Source organism: Taudactylus pleione, unplaced genomic scaffold (assembly GCF_031769625.1).
Source record: "Taudactylus pleione unplaced genomic scaffold, aTauple2 ptg000069l, whole genome shotgun sequence".
NCBI classification, from domain to species: Eukaryota; Metazoa; Chordata; class Amphibia; order Anura; family Myobatrachidae; genus Taudactylus; species Taudactylus pleione.
Genome location: NW_028284471.1, coordinates 9,492,996 through 9,508,220, shown reverse-complemented (window position 1 = coordinate 9,508,220; position 15,225 = coordinate 9,492,996). Strand labels below are relative to the sequence as shown.

Here is a 15,225-nt window from a genome sequence, read left to right as displayed (position 1 = left end):
GCCTTGGTGATTGAGGACGAAGTTCCCCCAGCGGCTAAATCTAAGTATGCCTTTTTCAAAGATGTGAAGGGCGATGCCACAGTCTTTCCTCTTTCGGGTCAGTTGGTGGACCATTTAGAGGAGGCGTGGAAACAACCTGGCAAAAGATACCAGCCGCAGAGACGCCTGGCGGTGGCTTATCCGTTCGCGGATAATTATTTTGCTAAGTGGGAATCCCCTCCACAGGTGGATTCTCACGTGACCCGTCTTGTCCGTAGTGCCACATTGCCGATGGCATCCATGTCCTCCCTTAAGGATGCTACGGACCGCAAGGTAGAAATCTGCCTGAAGTCCGCTTATTCCCTTGCAGGGGGGGCAGCACGGCCGGCTATGGCCATTTGCTGGGTTGCCAGAGCGATGGAGCGCTGGGCGGATTCATTAGAGGCTTCTTTTGAATCCGACTGTCCGGCCGATCAGGCGGAGTTGATTGGCAATCTCCGTGATTCGGCCACCTACATCAACGAGGCGGCTCTAGACATTAGTACTCTGGTGTCTAGAATTTCTTCAGCAGCGGTAGCTGCTCGTCGCACCTTGTGGCTGCGATCCTGGAAGGCGGACGCAGATTCCAAGAAAGGTCTGGAAGCGTTGCCGTTTACCGGAGAAGTTCTCTTCGGTCCGGATCTGGATAAGATTGTGGCCACGCTGGCGGCAGCCAAATCTGCCTGTCTCCCGTCGGCCGCTGCTCCTTCTGGTTCGGGACCATCGTCCTTTCGGTCATCTAGGGCCCAGGGCAGGCCCAAACCACAGTCGTTTCCTCGACAGGCTGGCCCTAAGAAATCGGTCAAGCCCCGGAAGCAGGCATGGAGTACCAGACGTCCGGCCCCCAAGCCAGATGACAAGCCTGCGGCCTGACGGTCCGGGCCTCCCTTTGGGGGATCCCAGGGTGGGAGGCCGCCTGCTACAGTTCGCCCAGTGTTGGTCGACCACTACGACAGACACTTGGGTTCTGGAGGTGGTTTCCCATGGATACGCCCTCTCCTTCCGGCACAGACCCCCGGCTCGCTTCTTCACCACGGGTCTCCCATCAGACCGGAACAAGGCTACGGAGCTGCGGAAGGTATTGCACACTATGCTCCAGGCTGGAGTTATAGTGGCGGTTCCATTCTCCCAGAGGGGCCAGGGTTTCTATTCAAATCTATTTTTGGTACAGAAACCCAATGGGTCATATCGTCCGATACTCAACCTCAAAGCACTCAACAAGTCTTTGCGGGTCCCGAAGTTTCGGATGGAGACCCTACGGTCCATCATTCTGGCGCTGGAACCTGGGGACTACTTGGTGTCATTGGACATACAGGACGCTTACCTGCATGTCCCTATTCTTTGGCGCCATCAACAGTTCCTCAGGTTTGCAATCAGCAGCGACCACTTCCAGTTTCGGGCGTTACCTTTTGGCCTGGCAACAGCACCACGTGTTTTCACCAAGGTGATGGCGGTCATGGCGGCTTCTCTGCGGCTGCAGGGAGTCCGCATGTTGCCGTATTTGGACGACCTGTTATTGGTGGCAGGATCTCCAGAGCTCCTGTTACGCCACTTGGACCTGACCATTGCACTGCTGCAACGGCACGGCTGGCTAATCAACTGGCAGAAGTCCACTCTAATCCCGTCTCGGAGGATTCGGCATCTTGGAGCCTTATTGGACTCGGGACAGCAAAGGATCTTCGTGACGGAGGACAAGATCTCTGCTTTACAGTCAAGGGTGCGCAGTTGTCTGCACAGCCGCCGGGTGTCCTTACACTCGGCGATGAGGTTACTGGGCTCCATGGTGTCGGTGTTCGACATGGTGGAATACGCCCAGTTTCACTCCAGACCTCTGCAGCACCTGATCCTGTCCAAGTGGAACGGGCTGACTCAGTCTCTGAAGTCCCAGACGATTGTGCTCACCCAGGAGGTTCGCCTGTCCCTTACGTGGTGGTTACAGACGACCCACCTCAACAAGGGACGTCCGTTCTGGGTTCCAAATTGGGTCCTGTTGACAACGGACGCCAGTCTTCGGGGCTGGGGAGCAGTTTCGGGTCCACACTTGTTCCAGGGCAGGTGGACGCCGACAGAAGCGGAGCTTCCAATAAATATCTTGGAACTCCGTGCGGTCTTCAATGCTCTCCAGCAGGCACAGCGGTTTCTCCAGGGTCGCCCGGTGCAGGTCCAGTCGGACAACGCTACCACCGTGGCCTACATAAACAGGCAAGGAGGAACTCGCAGTCGGGCGGCTCTCGTAGAGGTCTCTCGGATCCTGGTTTGGGCGGAGCGCAATCTTCCGGCCATATCAGCGGTCTTCATCCCGGGAGTGCTCAATTGGGAGGCGGACTTTCTAAGTCGCCAGGACGTTCATCCGGGGGAATGGTCCCTCCTGCACCCGGACGTTTTTCAACTACTGGTGGACAGGTGGGGTCTTCCAGAAATCGACCTCATGGCGTCCCGGCACAACAACAAGTTGCCGGTGTACGGGTCTCGCACAAGAGACGAAGGGGCGTCTCTGGTGGATGCTCTGTCCGTCCGGTGGACGTTCCGGTTCGCATACCTGTTCCCTCTGGTCTCCCTTCTTCCACGGGTAATCCGGAAATTCAAACAGGAAGGAGGGACGCTCCTGTTGATAGCTCCCGCGTGGCCCAGACGGCACTGGTTCTCAGACCTTCAGGGTCTGTCCGTGGACATTCCTCTGCGGTTGCCGCTACGACCGGACCTTCTGTCTCAGGGTCCTTGCCTTCACCCGGACCTGACTCGGCTGTCTTTGACGGCGTGGCTGTTGAGACGGCCATGCTGAGGTCCCGGGGGTTTTCCAGCTCTGTGGTGCGTACCACGTTACGAGCTCGGAAACCGTCTTCCGCGAGGATATACCATCGCGTGTGGCATACGTTCTTCCAGTGGTGTCGACCGAGAGGTTATGCACCGCGGGAGTTTCGTCTGTCTCGGATTCTCGCCTTCCTGCAAGCGGGACTAGATCATGGGCTTCGCCTTGCTTCTTTGAAGGTACAGGTTTCGGCCCTATCTGTCTGGTTTCACCGTAGGATTGCTACAATCCCGGATGTGCGCACCTTTATGCAGGGTGTTCTCCGCATTCAGCCGCCCTTTGTTCCACCTGTGGCGCCTTGGGATTTGGCTGTGGTCCTGAGGGCTCTCCAAGGACCGCCGTTTGAACCACTGGGCTCAGTGGATCTTAAATGGCTAACAGCTAAGACTGTTTTCCTTCTGGCCATTGCTTCGGCCAGACGTGTTTCTGAGTTAGGGGCTCTTTCTTGTAGACCCCCTTTCTTGTTTTTTTATGGGAACAGGGCAGTGCTCCGCACTCGGCCCGAGTTTCTTCCCAAAGTTATTTCCCAGTTTCATATTAACGAGGAAATAGTTGTTCCGGCCTTTAACTCACCGGGTCTTTCCGTGGGTGAGGCCTCTTTGGATGTTGTGCGGGCCTTAAGGACTTATGTTGACCGCACTTCTTCGTTTAGGAAGTCGGACGCTTTGTTTGTCCTCTTTGGCTTCCGTAAAAAGGGTTGGCCTGCTTCAAAGCAAACTTTGGCAGCCTGGATCCGTATGGCTATTTCTGAAGCTTATCTTCATGAAGGCCTACCGGTCCCTCCTTCTCTGAAGGCTCATTCCACTAGGTCTGTGGGTCCTTCGTGGGCAGCTCGACGTGGTGCCTCGGCAGTTCAGATCTGCAAGGCTGCTACGTGGTCTTCTGTCCATACCTTCGTGAGGTATTACAGGTTTGACACCTTCGCCTCTCAGGATGCTTCCTTCGGGCGGCGGATTCTCCTTTCTGCACAGGAGCGTCCCCACCCTTAAAGGATACTGCTTTGGGACATCCCTAAGGTATCCTGTGGATACCCTATGGACCCTGAAGTAGAAAATATGAGATATGGTAAGAACTTACCCTTGTTATCTCTATTTCTACGAAGTCCATAGGGTTCCACAGGACTCCCGCCCTGTCGCACCTGTGCTGCAGATGGGCTTTGCTCTGGTCACCGGTTTTCCGTCTCCCTCTGGTGAGAATGTGATTCTTGTATGTGTCCAGATCTTTGTTCTCTCTCTTCCTTCTCCTCCTCCGGCCTATGGCTTGGTAACTAACTGAGGTGCCTTGGCCCGGGGGCGGGGTATAGGAGGGGGACCTAGTGCATCCTGGGAGGCTGAAAGCTTAACTCTTTGGTGCCCTGCGACTGACGTCACACCTATACCCAAGGTATCCTGTGGAACCCTATGGACTTCGTAGAAATAGAGATAACAAGGGTAAGTTCTTACCATATCTCATATTATCTTCCATCCCTGGAAGCCGCAGATATTATTCCTGTCTTAAGGTGCCCATACACGGTGCGATGCACCGTGTAGGGCGACTGCCGACGGGAATCGTGCGGTCCCCGCAGACCGTACGATATGCCGGCTTCCCCCTCCTTCATCTGAATGGGATCGTACATTGCATCCCAGATCAGATGGTTTTGCAGGAAGATCTGGGGATGCGATGTACGATATCGTGCCCATACACAGCACGATATAGCAACTATATATGCCGAGTATGGGGGCCTTTAGGCTGCATGCACACCTATAGATATATCTGTCCAATCTGTCTGGTGGGATGGAAAATCTGGTCTGTTTTCCAGTGTTTGGGTGCAAATTTCTAATGTTAGTTGCGCCCATACATCTTCCTTCCCACCAGATAGATTGGACAGATTTATCTATAGGTGTGTACACAGCCTTAGTGGTAATTAACCTCTATACTACTGGAGACTCCCAATCCCCCCACCCAACCCCACCCCACCCCCTTGCTGGTTGTTTTTTTTTAGGGTGGCCATCAAACAAAAGGCAGATAGTGTTCACTTCCCTCCAGATCTTCTGCTGTTTCCAAATAAATTATCTGATTGTATCATTCCTTGGCATGCTGATAAGATACAACAATATGGACCTAATTTGGTGAGAAAAGATATGTACACAGCTTTAAATAAGACCATGGTAAACTCCAAAATCTTACGATTTTACAGAGTACTCCCTCTTTACTTTTGTACTGGTATTGTATCCCCATTTTTTTTAGTGTTCTCCAATGTACAGTATTTCCCATATTTCTTTCAGTTCCCTTCACAGATGACCTTATGAGGCACAAACATCAGCAATCACAAATAAATATTCTTGAATTCTGCATTTTTTTCCCCCCAGATTTTACAATTAAATCCACTAATATGTGACCATATATTGCAGATATTTATCAGCTATTTGCAGGTCTTTTTCATCCAAAAATCAGATCTGTGCCTATTTTGCTAGTAAAATTCTAGTAACGGTCGGCAAATCTGCTTACTGTTACCATACGCTAGAAATCTACAGCCCCGATTGGTTGGTGAAATCCAACATGTTGGACAACCTGATTCAGCGATTCCAATCACTTTATGGTCGGAAACGGCAATCTGCGAACCTCATACCTCGCCGATTTATTCAGAGTCATCTACAAAAATGCAGAATTGCCCCAATTGATTGCTGATGTACAGTATGGACCCCATAAGTTCAAAATCAGTATTAAGCAAGACCATAGAACTGCAATCTAGCTACAGCTAATAATGATTCTGCAGGATATTGCTGACTAATGTGCTATGCATAAAAAAGTACATTATAGCATAGCTTAGATTTTATTGTACAGTACAGCAAATCAGTTTTCAGAGTAATGGAAGGAAGGGTAATTTGTGACAAGCTATACGTATAACACAATTTACCAAAGGGCGTGTGTTTTGCCTTGTAATACACACATTTCTTAATGAACACTGATGACATCAGGAGTCATTTAATGATTATAAGCAATGACATCATAGCTCACAGATGCCATGTACATGAATGTATACGAATATTAGCATCATTTGTGTATAATATTAAAATGAGGCATTCTCAAAAGTAGGATGGATTAAATATAATGATACATTAAGATTAAACTGCCTATAATCACTTTATATTGGACAGTTAACATATTGGTTTGTACATTAATTAACACGCTCTTAAAAAAAGTAATAATGCCAAGGGGTTTTACATGTAATACTGTATTATTAACTATAATAATCTGTTTCTAATATTGTAAAAAGGTAATAGCTTAGTAACCCACCAAGTCATACATGACACCTTATACATGTAATAATTGTAATGTGCACAAACTATAATGGGCCGATGAAGAGTTAAGCATACACTTATTTTTAGAACAATTTTGCGTTTCATTTGCACTATGCATCCCCTAGAAGCAAGTAATTGAGGAAAATGCAGAGTTGTATGCATTTCATTCACATCCTCACTTGCAAATGAGCAGTCACCGACAAAGACCCAGGTACATGAGGGGCGTGGCCAAATATGGGAGGCGTGGTCACGTCCCATCTCCAAAAAAGTTACACAAATACTATACGTGGCGCCCTGCATTGCTAAAGGGGATATTTGTGCCCCTTAGTAGCTGACCGGGACCCATCGGGCCCCTCTGACAACCCCGTGCCCGGGTAATAAGTACTCACCCTCTTGGCACCCCTGCAAATGAGTAGGCACAACTGGGCTGTAACAAGCGTGCGTTGAGGATGAAAGGCGAATATACACATTTTCTGGACAAACGTGTACAAGCAGTGGCGTCATACATGCTTTAGAGACAAATGCTGGAATTTAGTTTTGGTGTTCCGATAGCTTGCAGTGACTATGGTATTGCCAAATAAAATATAATATTTATATACATTTGTTTTCCACAACATTAAAAGATGGTACATTTTTATCTTGCTACACACTACCAGATTATAGTAAGGCAAAGGTTCCCAAACTCACCCTAACAGTTCAGGTTTTAAGGCTATCCTGACCATAGGTGACTTAATTAGTACCTCAGTCAATTTAACCAACTGTGCTCAACCATATATATCTTGAAAACCTGAACCTGCCTTAAGGATCGCGTTTGGGAACCTCTGTACCAAGGTAATTGTGATCGCGCACATACTTTTCTGTTTCTGAATAAGTGAGAGAAAAAGAACAGGAAAATGGCTCAGCATAGCGATGCCTTTATCACCTTGCAATGTCACCCATGCTATATATATGGACAGCAAATATATACAATACTCTGCTTTGCTAAACTGAGGACAATGGGGTCTACATCATTTAATTTCGGTAGCCTCAAAGCTGTGTGTAATACTATTGGATCTCTATGTTCTTGTATTTTACCAGTGATGCTAACATTGCGTTCTGATTGGCACATGCATTATTGCTGTGAGCTCCCAAGAGGTAAACATTTAGTCAATATTTCATACCTCCCATACACTTGTACAGCGCCTCCACCTGGCATAGAGTAAGAAATGCACCAAAGCAAATACATCCACAAATACCTAAAGATCTGCTACTGTACAATTTATAAAAGCTGCATGAGGTGCTTCAGAAATAAATGTGGTAATACATAGGATAAAGCTCCCCCTAGTGCAAATCATAGCAATTTTAAGTCACCAAAGATAGGTCACCTGTGTCTCCAATACTGTTGTGAAACTACAAGTCCCAGCGTGTTATACCAAGTAGAAGCTAAGCTTTCTACGTACAGGGCATATTTGAAACAAGTTGCCTATCTATAATCTAAACAGAATGCTATATTTTTACACCTTCTAGAACAAAAACACTGTAAAATGCTCTACTAAAACCAAAATATTTCACCATCAAATCATATGACATCACAGCAACTAAGCTCTGTCATCATTTCATTATACGAGTGTGACTGGCAAGTGTTACATCACCACTAACTAATTCTGACTAATTCAGCAGATATAGATTGGTGGAAACGAGTGACACCATTGGCTAGTTGCAATCTGGGGATGTTTAAAAATGAAATAATTCCATCAAGAACATTCAGCAGCCAAAAATTCAGATTCATATCTACACAACATAAAAGATTCTTTTTTTTTTTCTTCTTTTTGTCTCAAAAACTCAATGATTAAGGGGGTTGTTTACCTGCTTTTACTTTAATGTATTGACATTTATGTGTATTCCTGAAACCATTACTTTACATATTTCTTTTATCCTTCTATCAAGACCCCCATAGGTTCTGACTGCAGAACCTTTAGCAATAACGAGCTAAAATCCATAATCAGTATTTTCTGAACTTGGGCCAAGTCACTTTTGCTGCATTCCAAAAACTTAAACTGAAAAACAAGGAATATATATGTCAGAAAAGGACAGAAATCCATCTCATTTGCCCGTTTTAGCCCCCAAACATACCTGTGTTAATCTCGGGCATATTTCAATTGATCTACTCTTGTTTTTCCCATTACATCTGCTGGAGGTATGATCTATGCATCCACTACTCTTTCAGAAATTACATAGTAAGCTCTTCACTGCAGGGAAACTCAACCTGGCGGAGGGCGGACTACAATGTTGAGTAATACTATAGGAAAAAGTGGCAAACAATGAGGGCTCATTCACATTTGTGCAGTTTTAGCTTGTTAATAAGCTATTTGGATTTATGAAAAAAAGTATTAATAGTACAGTACAAAGCTTTTCTACAGCTCTATTCACCTCCCTGTTTTCACATTTTTTCCAACACACTGCTGCAACTGTCATGTGTTAATGTAGTTTTCACATCCACGTAATTAAAGTGTCCTTCCCAATGCACAGACTCTTCTTTTTTTTTTTTTTTTTACTTATGTGTCTTTATTTTTTAATACCTCATCGATGTGAGCAAACATTTAGATATCTACATAATGCTACAAAACATGATCCGCAAGAGACAAACTGTCAATTAGACAAAAAAATCTCTACTCTCCTGCTTTATACTGTAGCTAGCGACTAAAGGTGTCCAAACACGTACTTAAACATACAAATTACCAAATCTGGGAGATTTGGTTGTTTGTTACTCAGTTCGACTGCCCAGATACAAAAGAACACTGTAGACAATGACCAAATACATGGTTAGATGCAGTCATCATCGTAGTGGATTAACCATCCATCCAGATTGCAATTGAATACATCTCAATCAGACGTTGATTGGGAAAAGACCAGAAAATTAATTGGGCTCATTTAGAAGCATGGTTGCTTTTCAGGGGCAGTAAAACAGTATGCCAACCAACTGGCTTCTGTTTGTGTTACTTAAAGTATTCAATTTATTGTGTAAATGTTTGCAATATTTCACATTATACATTGAAGCAATCAATATATAGGTTGACGGAGACCTTTCCTACCTGCATTGAAATGTCACCCTCTATATTCCCCAGACCTGTAATACAACACTGTATTTGTATACACACAGATGTGTCCGTGGTTGTCCATTGTATCTATGATTCTTTCTAAATACTTCCCAATGATACATTTCCCTTCTAGTCTTCCTAACGGGCACATTTTATTCTACCTGCCTTCCTGTTCTTTAAGCAGGAGCAGTAGTCGCCTCTCCAGCATGGAAGGGGTCTGGCAGGCAGCTTGAAGGATGTTATTATGCCGCCTAATGGGACTGTGTCCATTTGCGCTTCATGTTGCAGGGTGAATCACTGAGGGCTGTGCTTTGAACTCTGCTGGGCTCAGAGCTTCCTGCTCCCCTCTCATCCTGTACAGTAATTGCTACTTCAAAGAAGAGCCGAAACCTGTTGGATCATGTACAATCTCAAGAAATTGCTCGGATGGTGCCTCCAGAAGACACATGCACCTGAAACAACGTAGGTAGACAGACAACACGCACACCCCTGTGTCTGTAACATACAGTATTCAGGAGAGGCAGTGAATGGAGACAAACTCGCAATATAATTTCTATGCATGATTTATATTATTAATTTATTATCTTAAAAGCCAATGTTTATTATGTGTGTTCTATCCTGTTCTATTAACACGGACATTGTTCTTTGTGGCTCAAAAACCCTAGTTATTTGGCACTGCCTAAAAGCCATCATAACATTTTAAATCATCCTCGATATGCTCAACCCTTTAGTTCCCAGGGAGATCTACAAAGCACTGGTTTATGGGTCTATATGATCCTTTTAAAAGAAGATAAAGTGTATGTGGGGGGAGGTACTCACCTAAGTTGACAAAACTCATAACCATATCAGCATCATTGAGAAAGTTGCTGTCCTGTTGACTGGCAAGTGGGGGACCCTGTGTGGTGAAGATGGGCTTGTACGGATAAGAGTATCCTTCAGCCTCCTCCTCTTCAACGGTCATTGCATTGTACAAATCCAGCATGAACATTGGAGCAGAGTTCTGTTTCCCATATAAATGTGGTCTCGGTCTGTGTGGTAGACCCAAAATGGACAAGATCTCCCTCTGCATCTCCCTTCGTTCCTGGCTTCGCAACCTCCTTTGGATAAAGCTGGAGTGGACCTCATTGTCTAAAGTGAAATCGGCCAGGATTGACCTCAATAACAAATAGCCACACAGGAACGTGGAACCCGTCTTGTTCTTTAAGAAAACATTCATTTCCCCTGGATTTGTAGGGCAAACTTTACAGCACCTGTACTTCTATCCAAAGGGGAGTTCATAAATAAAATACCATTACAGAAATTTGGTGTAGCTATTTCTCTGGAAAAGATGTCCCTCTCTCGGGCACAATGATGGCTCTCTGGATATCAGCTGAATCCAATCATGGCTGAAGAGCTTTGTGGAGTGTGTGAGGACGAAGAGGTGGACAAGTCCTGCGGTTTCTTTCCTAGAGGTTTTGATGTGTCTTTACTCTTTCCCTAGCAAAGTCTAAGTGGTGGTTAGTGAAGGCAGACGGAGCCAGCAGGAGACTGAATGTAATGGGAGGAGCAGGCAGAACAGGAGGAGGGAATGTAAGAAAAGAAAGAAATAAGTTTAGTGCACTGTTGGATCCCATCAGGTTGCTTCTCTGGATGTTAGGAGGACCTCACAAAAAGGGTGGGACAGTCCTGCTGGTTAATTTAAAGTAAACAGATTAGGGATTGTCTGTGTCTCTTCTGCAAGGCTCAGGTCAGCACTACTGCTAGCTAATAGAGCAGGAGGCAATTAACACTGCTTTAATCTACTGCAAGAATAAGAGGTTGACATTAATTCAGGAGCGATCAGAATAACTGAGAACTGACAGCGTATGCTATGCTGTACTAAGAGATGGATTCTGTGCTGAAGCGCTTGCAAGGGAAAACTGCAACACAGCTGCATGCAAAACATCAATCTATATACTTAGCATACAAACATTAATTTATCTTACGTTGCAGAGAACAGGAGTTTGTGCTGTGTGAAGGAGTATAATGATTGCCTGGATTCCCTAGTCCCTCATGTCAGTTTGGACAGCAGTTTGACACAGATACTCTGATCTTCTAGACAGCCCTACTAGTATAAAAAAAATATTAATTATATTGTGGTTCATAATTCAAAAATAACCTGTTTGGCACCTACTGACAAGCAGAGGAACAAATAGTGCCTTGAATATTTTACAACAGCTACAAATGAGTCACATTATTTTCTCCTATCAGCTGCTGTGATCAGTGTTTCCCAGTATTTATATGTCAGGAGGACCTCCTATGAGACAGCCTTTAGCATGATAATGATCTGTCCTTGTGAGAGACAGGATGACATAATGAAGAGTGAGGGAATTCCTAGCTATCAGCCGGCAACATGTAAAACAGAGAGAATCATTTCCATCAATGTCAATTTAATGGCTGTCCTGATTTATTTATTAAGTTATTTATACAGAGCTACATATTTCAAAGCACTTTCACAGGTAATGTTTATTCATTCACATCTGTCACTGTCACAGTGGAGCATATTACAATCTATATATTCGCTAACAACATACTTGGCTCCTTTTTTATTAAATGACCAGGGAGATTCAGGTGGGAGGTGCAGGGTATGTGGCACCGTGAATCACATTCACTGCAGAATTACCTGGAGGCGTCGGGTTAGGCACCGGGGAGGGTTAGGGGTGAGGGTTAAAAGGTGCATGCACACACAACGATTTTTTTAACGATTATCGTTCATCGTTGAAATAATCGTTCACTTTCTAAGTTAAAACGAGTGATTATCGTTCATGCACGTTCACGTTTGTAGTTCAGTCAGACTGACCAACTCAACGATTTTCATCAAGGGAATATGCAAAAATCGTTTGTAGTTCAAAAAATAGTTCATTACATTTAGTAAATGAACGATTTTAGTAAACGATTTTCGTTCATTTTCCCTTGAAAAAATGAACGAAAATCGTTTAATAAAATCGTTTATTTACAAAATCATTGTGTTTTGTATGCAGCTTTAGTGTTACCTTACAAGCCTAGAGGGGTTGGGATTCTGTCTGTCGGGATGCCGCTATCGGTATTCTGACCGGTGGCATCCCGACCGCCGGGATCCCATACCCAATTCGTTGCGTACAAAGACGCGTCATCTGTCACATTGCAGGCCATACTCAGATGGAGAATCTGCACCCAGCAAAGTCAGAAAAAGAAAGAGATGCCATGTGTATATATTTACTTATTTTAATTGCTTTGGTTTACTTACGTTTAATAATCCTTATTAGCCTTATCTAATTCGTGCACATAGGTGATTAAAAAATGTGGCCTAAAGCTAATACACAATCAACAGGGAGAATCTGCCACATCCCAGACAGGAGACTGATTCAAATGCAAAGTTACGAATTCTTTGTTATTTATACTGCCTCATGTCCTGTCCCAAAGCTACTGTACTTGTTATGGGACTTATCTAATGGCATATATAAAGCTTCAATATTACTTGGGTGCAACTGACCAGTTATCGTGACATAATTACCTGGCACCAAAACTAGCACTATTAATAATGTCATCAATTTCAATCAAATCCTGTTGGTAATGGGCATGTTGGTTAATTTGGTTGGAATATAACTGCTATCAGCCTCTATATTCATCTGAAAGCACTAATGGGACATGATCCAGACACTTTGCCCAGAACAACATTCTGATTATACACAATGTGGTCCCCCTGAAATGAGACACTGAACGTCAAGCTGAACTGCAAAATCAATCAGTACTGTATGTGGCCAGTATTACAGTAACTAGGAGCATGCCTACCAATCACATTGTTTACTTATCCAAGTGAGCACTATTGAGCAAGCACATTTACAAGGTGGACCTACTGTATATTAACTTGACTAACTTAACATTTATTTACAGACCAACTGACAGAAGATTAGTACAGGCAGACCTGCACTAGACAAAATAAATACAAACATACATTTAAGTTCAGGTAAAAGTCAGTTCGTAGTATATGGATAATGATGGGGCAGCACGTTTATGCCTGAAATAACAACATACATAGTTTAGTATTGTTGTAAAGTAAAAGGCATTATAGCATACTTGCTTACAGTTTATTTAAATCCTCTCCGGAAGAAGCCCGGAGAGGGGATGCAGCTGACAAGTTCGGGGGTGCGGCCAGGCTCTCCACGTCTTTAGGCCCCGCCCCTGTCGCAGCAACATGCCACAATTCGCGGATACTTGAGGAGGTGGGGCTAAATTACACGATTTGCTTAATTTTAGCCCCACACCTCTGTACAGTCCTGCAAATTTCCTGTATAATCTCCCAATCTTGGCCACCTCACTAGGTGGAGGTCAGGGGCGTCAGATCTGCCTACTCTTCTAGGGGGTGTGGGGGAGTTACCTGAAAAATCATGAGTCTCCCACAATTTCCGGGAGATTAAGCAAGTATGCATTATAGTCTAGTGTGAGGAGATTAAGTGAGGTGGGAGCAAAGCAAAAAAGGCAAGTAACTCTGAATCTGTATGGAGATATATGATTGGCATGCATGGTAAATACTGTCTGCTTGCTGAATAGCTTTATTTATAGACTGCAATTCAGATCTGACTTTGGGCACACCCCTCTCTAATATAAATCTCTCTGCACATTTTAAATCTGCCACATCTTCGTGCAACATGGTTTTGCTAAAGTGCAAAGTTATTTGCTCCCACCTGAGAATCGGGTCCTTACAAATTGGATACTTCATAAAAAATGAAAAAGACGTAAATAGTTTGAGGATTAATGCATATCACAGGTAGCCATGTGTCCAGAGAACCGGTGCATGCAGCGCCACAACAGGGCTTTACGGCACCCTGTGCCGGCCACACTCCCTGAGAGTCCGTTTTCTTGACGTCATGCCGAGGAAAGATGGGGCATTTCTAGAGTTTGAAAAAGTGTAAATTACGAGACGTTCCACAATTTGGGCCACAGCTTTTTCATCCCCGCAACTCAGGAGGTGCAAGTAATAAGGAGCAGCTATCCCAATTTCCCATGTCCCAGATTTTATTATTTCTTTGGAAATATCTGTTCCTTAATTCCATTTTGTTCCTTAATGAAAAGCTGCTTAATTCAAATCCTATAATTTTTGTATTTTGGATGCAATTCTCATTCATGCTCTTTCTGTGGGGTTTTTAAGTTATTTTTTTAAAGGTATGTACATCGCACTAAAACCATGTTTGGTAAATGCCTCATAATGGGGATTATAGTGAAGCAAACTCTATCAGTATCGCACATGACACTCACAATAATGCAAAAGTAGGTGCACATTGAGAGGCTGATTCCATCTTTTGGTGGTGTATCCTGTGTGACTTCATGCTAATACTGCTACAAGCCCTTTCCTGGTGTACAGCCGTACGTCTGAATGTGCAAGGATCGAGTCGCCCAGTTTGAGCATCTTTAGATGCTGAAATACAGCTTGGTACATTTATAGACACAACGATCGGTCGCACCAGCCCCATGTTAGGTGCATATTCTCTGTCAGAGTATAGCCTCCGATGTAAGTAATTAAGCTTCTGAGTTTGTAACCAGTTTAAAGACATGCCAGTGACATTCCCAAAATACGCCCATATTACAAGCCATCTTCTCGTATCTAAATAGCCACCTCCCAGTCATCACCCATGCCCAGCACATTTCCAAGACACTATACATAGCGGGTATCTCAGTCGCAACTGCGCCTCAATGGGACTCGTGCACTGTGCGATTCTTTGGTGATTAAGCCACGTGCAGTTGAAATACATTGACCATTTGCGTGATTATCGGCACTGTGTGCAGCTCGGTATCAGGCTCTGATTGTCTACAGTCAGTTCCAAACTCTGGGAATTGGGCAAGTGCCTATAAGTGCGTTAGGTGGACAAAAAGCCATATTTTCGCAAATAAAAAAGCTCAGTGAATGTGATCCTTTTTACAGGACCCTAACAAAGGGAGGAAACATGTCATATAGCAGAATTCACTACAGTGGTATTGTGTGTGTATATATACAGTACATTTAAATGAGGCATATCCTAAAGGCTGCAATTATAATTTGACATTT

The 15,225-nt window shown here is 44.5% G+C and overlaps 1 protein-coding gene across 1 annotated transcript in view; it reads right to left on the bottom strand.

Annotated features, from left to right (window-relative positions):
- Positions 1–10,712, bottom strand: part of BMP7 (bone morphogenetic protein 7) — a 105,082-nt gene extending 94,370 nt beyond the window's left edge. The window contains exon 1 of the mRNA XM_088467176.1: positions 10,005–10,712. Coding sequence (XP_088323302.1) covers positions 10,005–10,401 — 397 coding nt within the window. The 5' untranslated portion in view covers positions 10,402–10,712. The remainder of the gene's footprint in view (positions 1–10,004) is intronic.
- Positions 10,713–15,225: the final 4,513 nt, after the last annotated feature.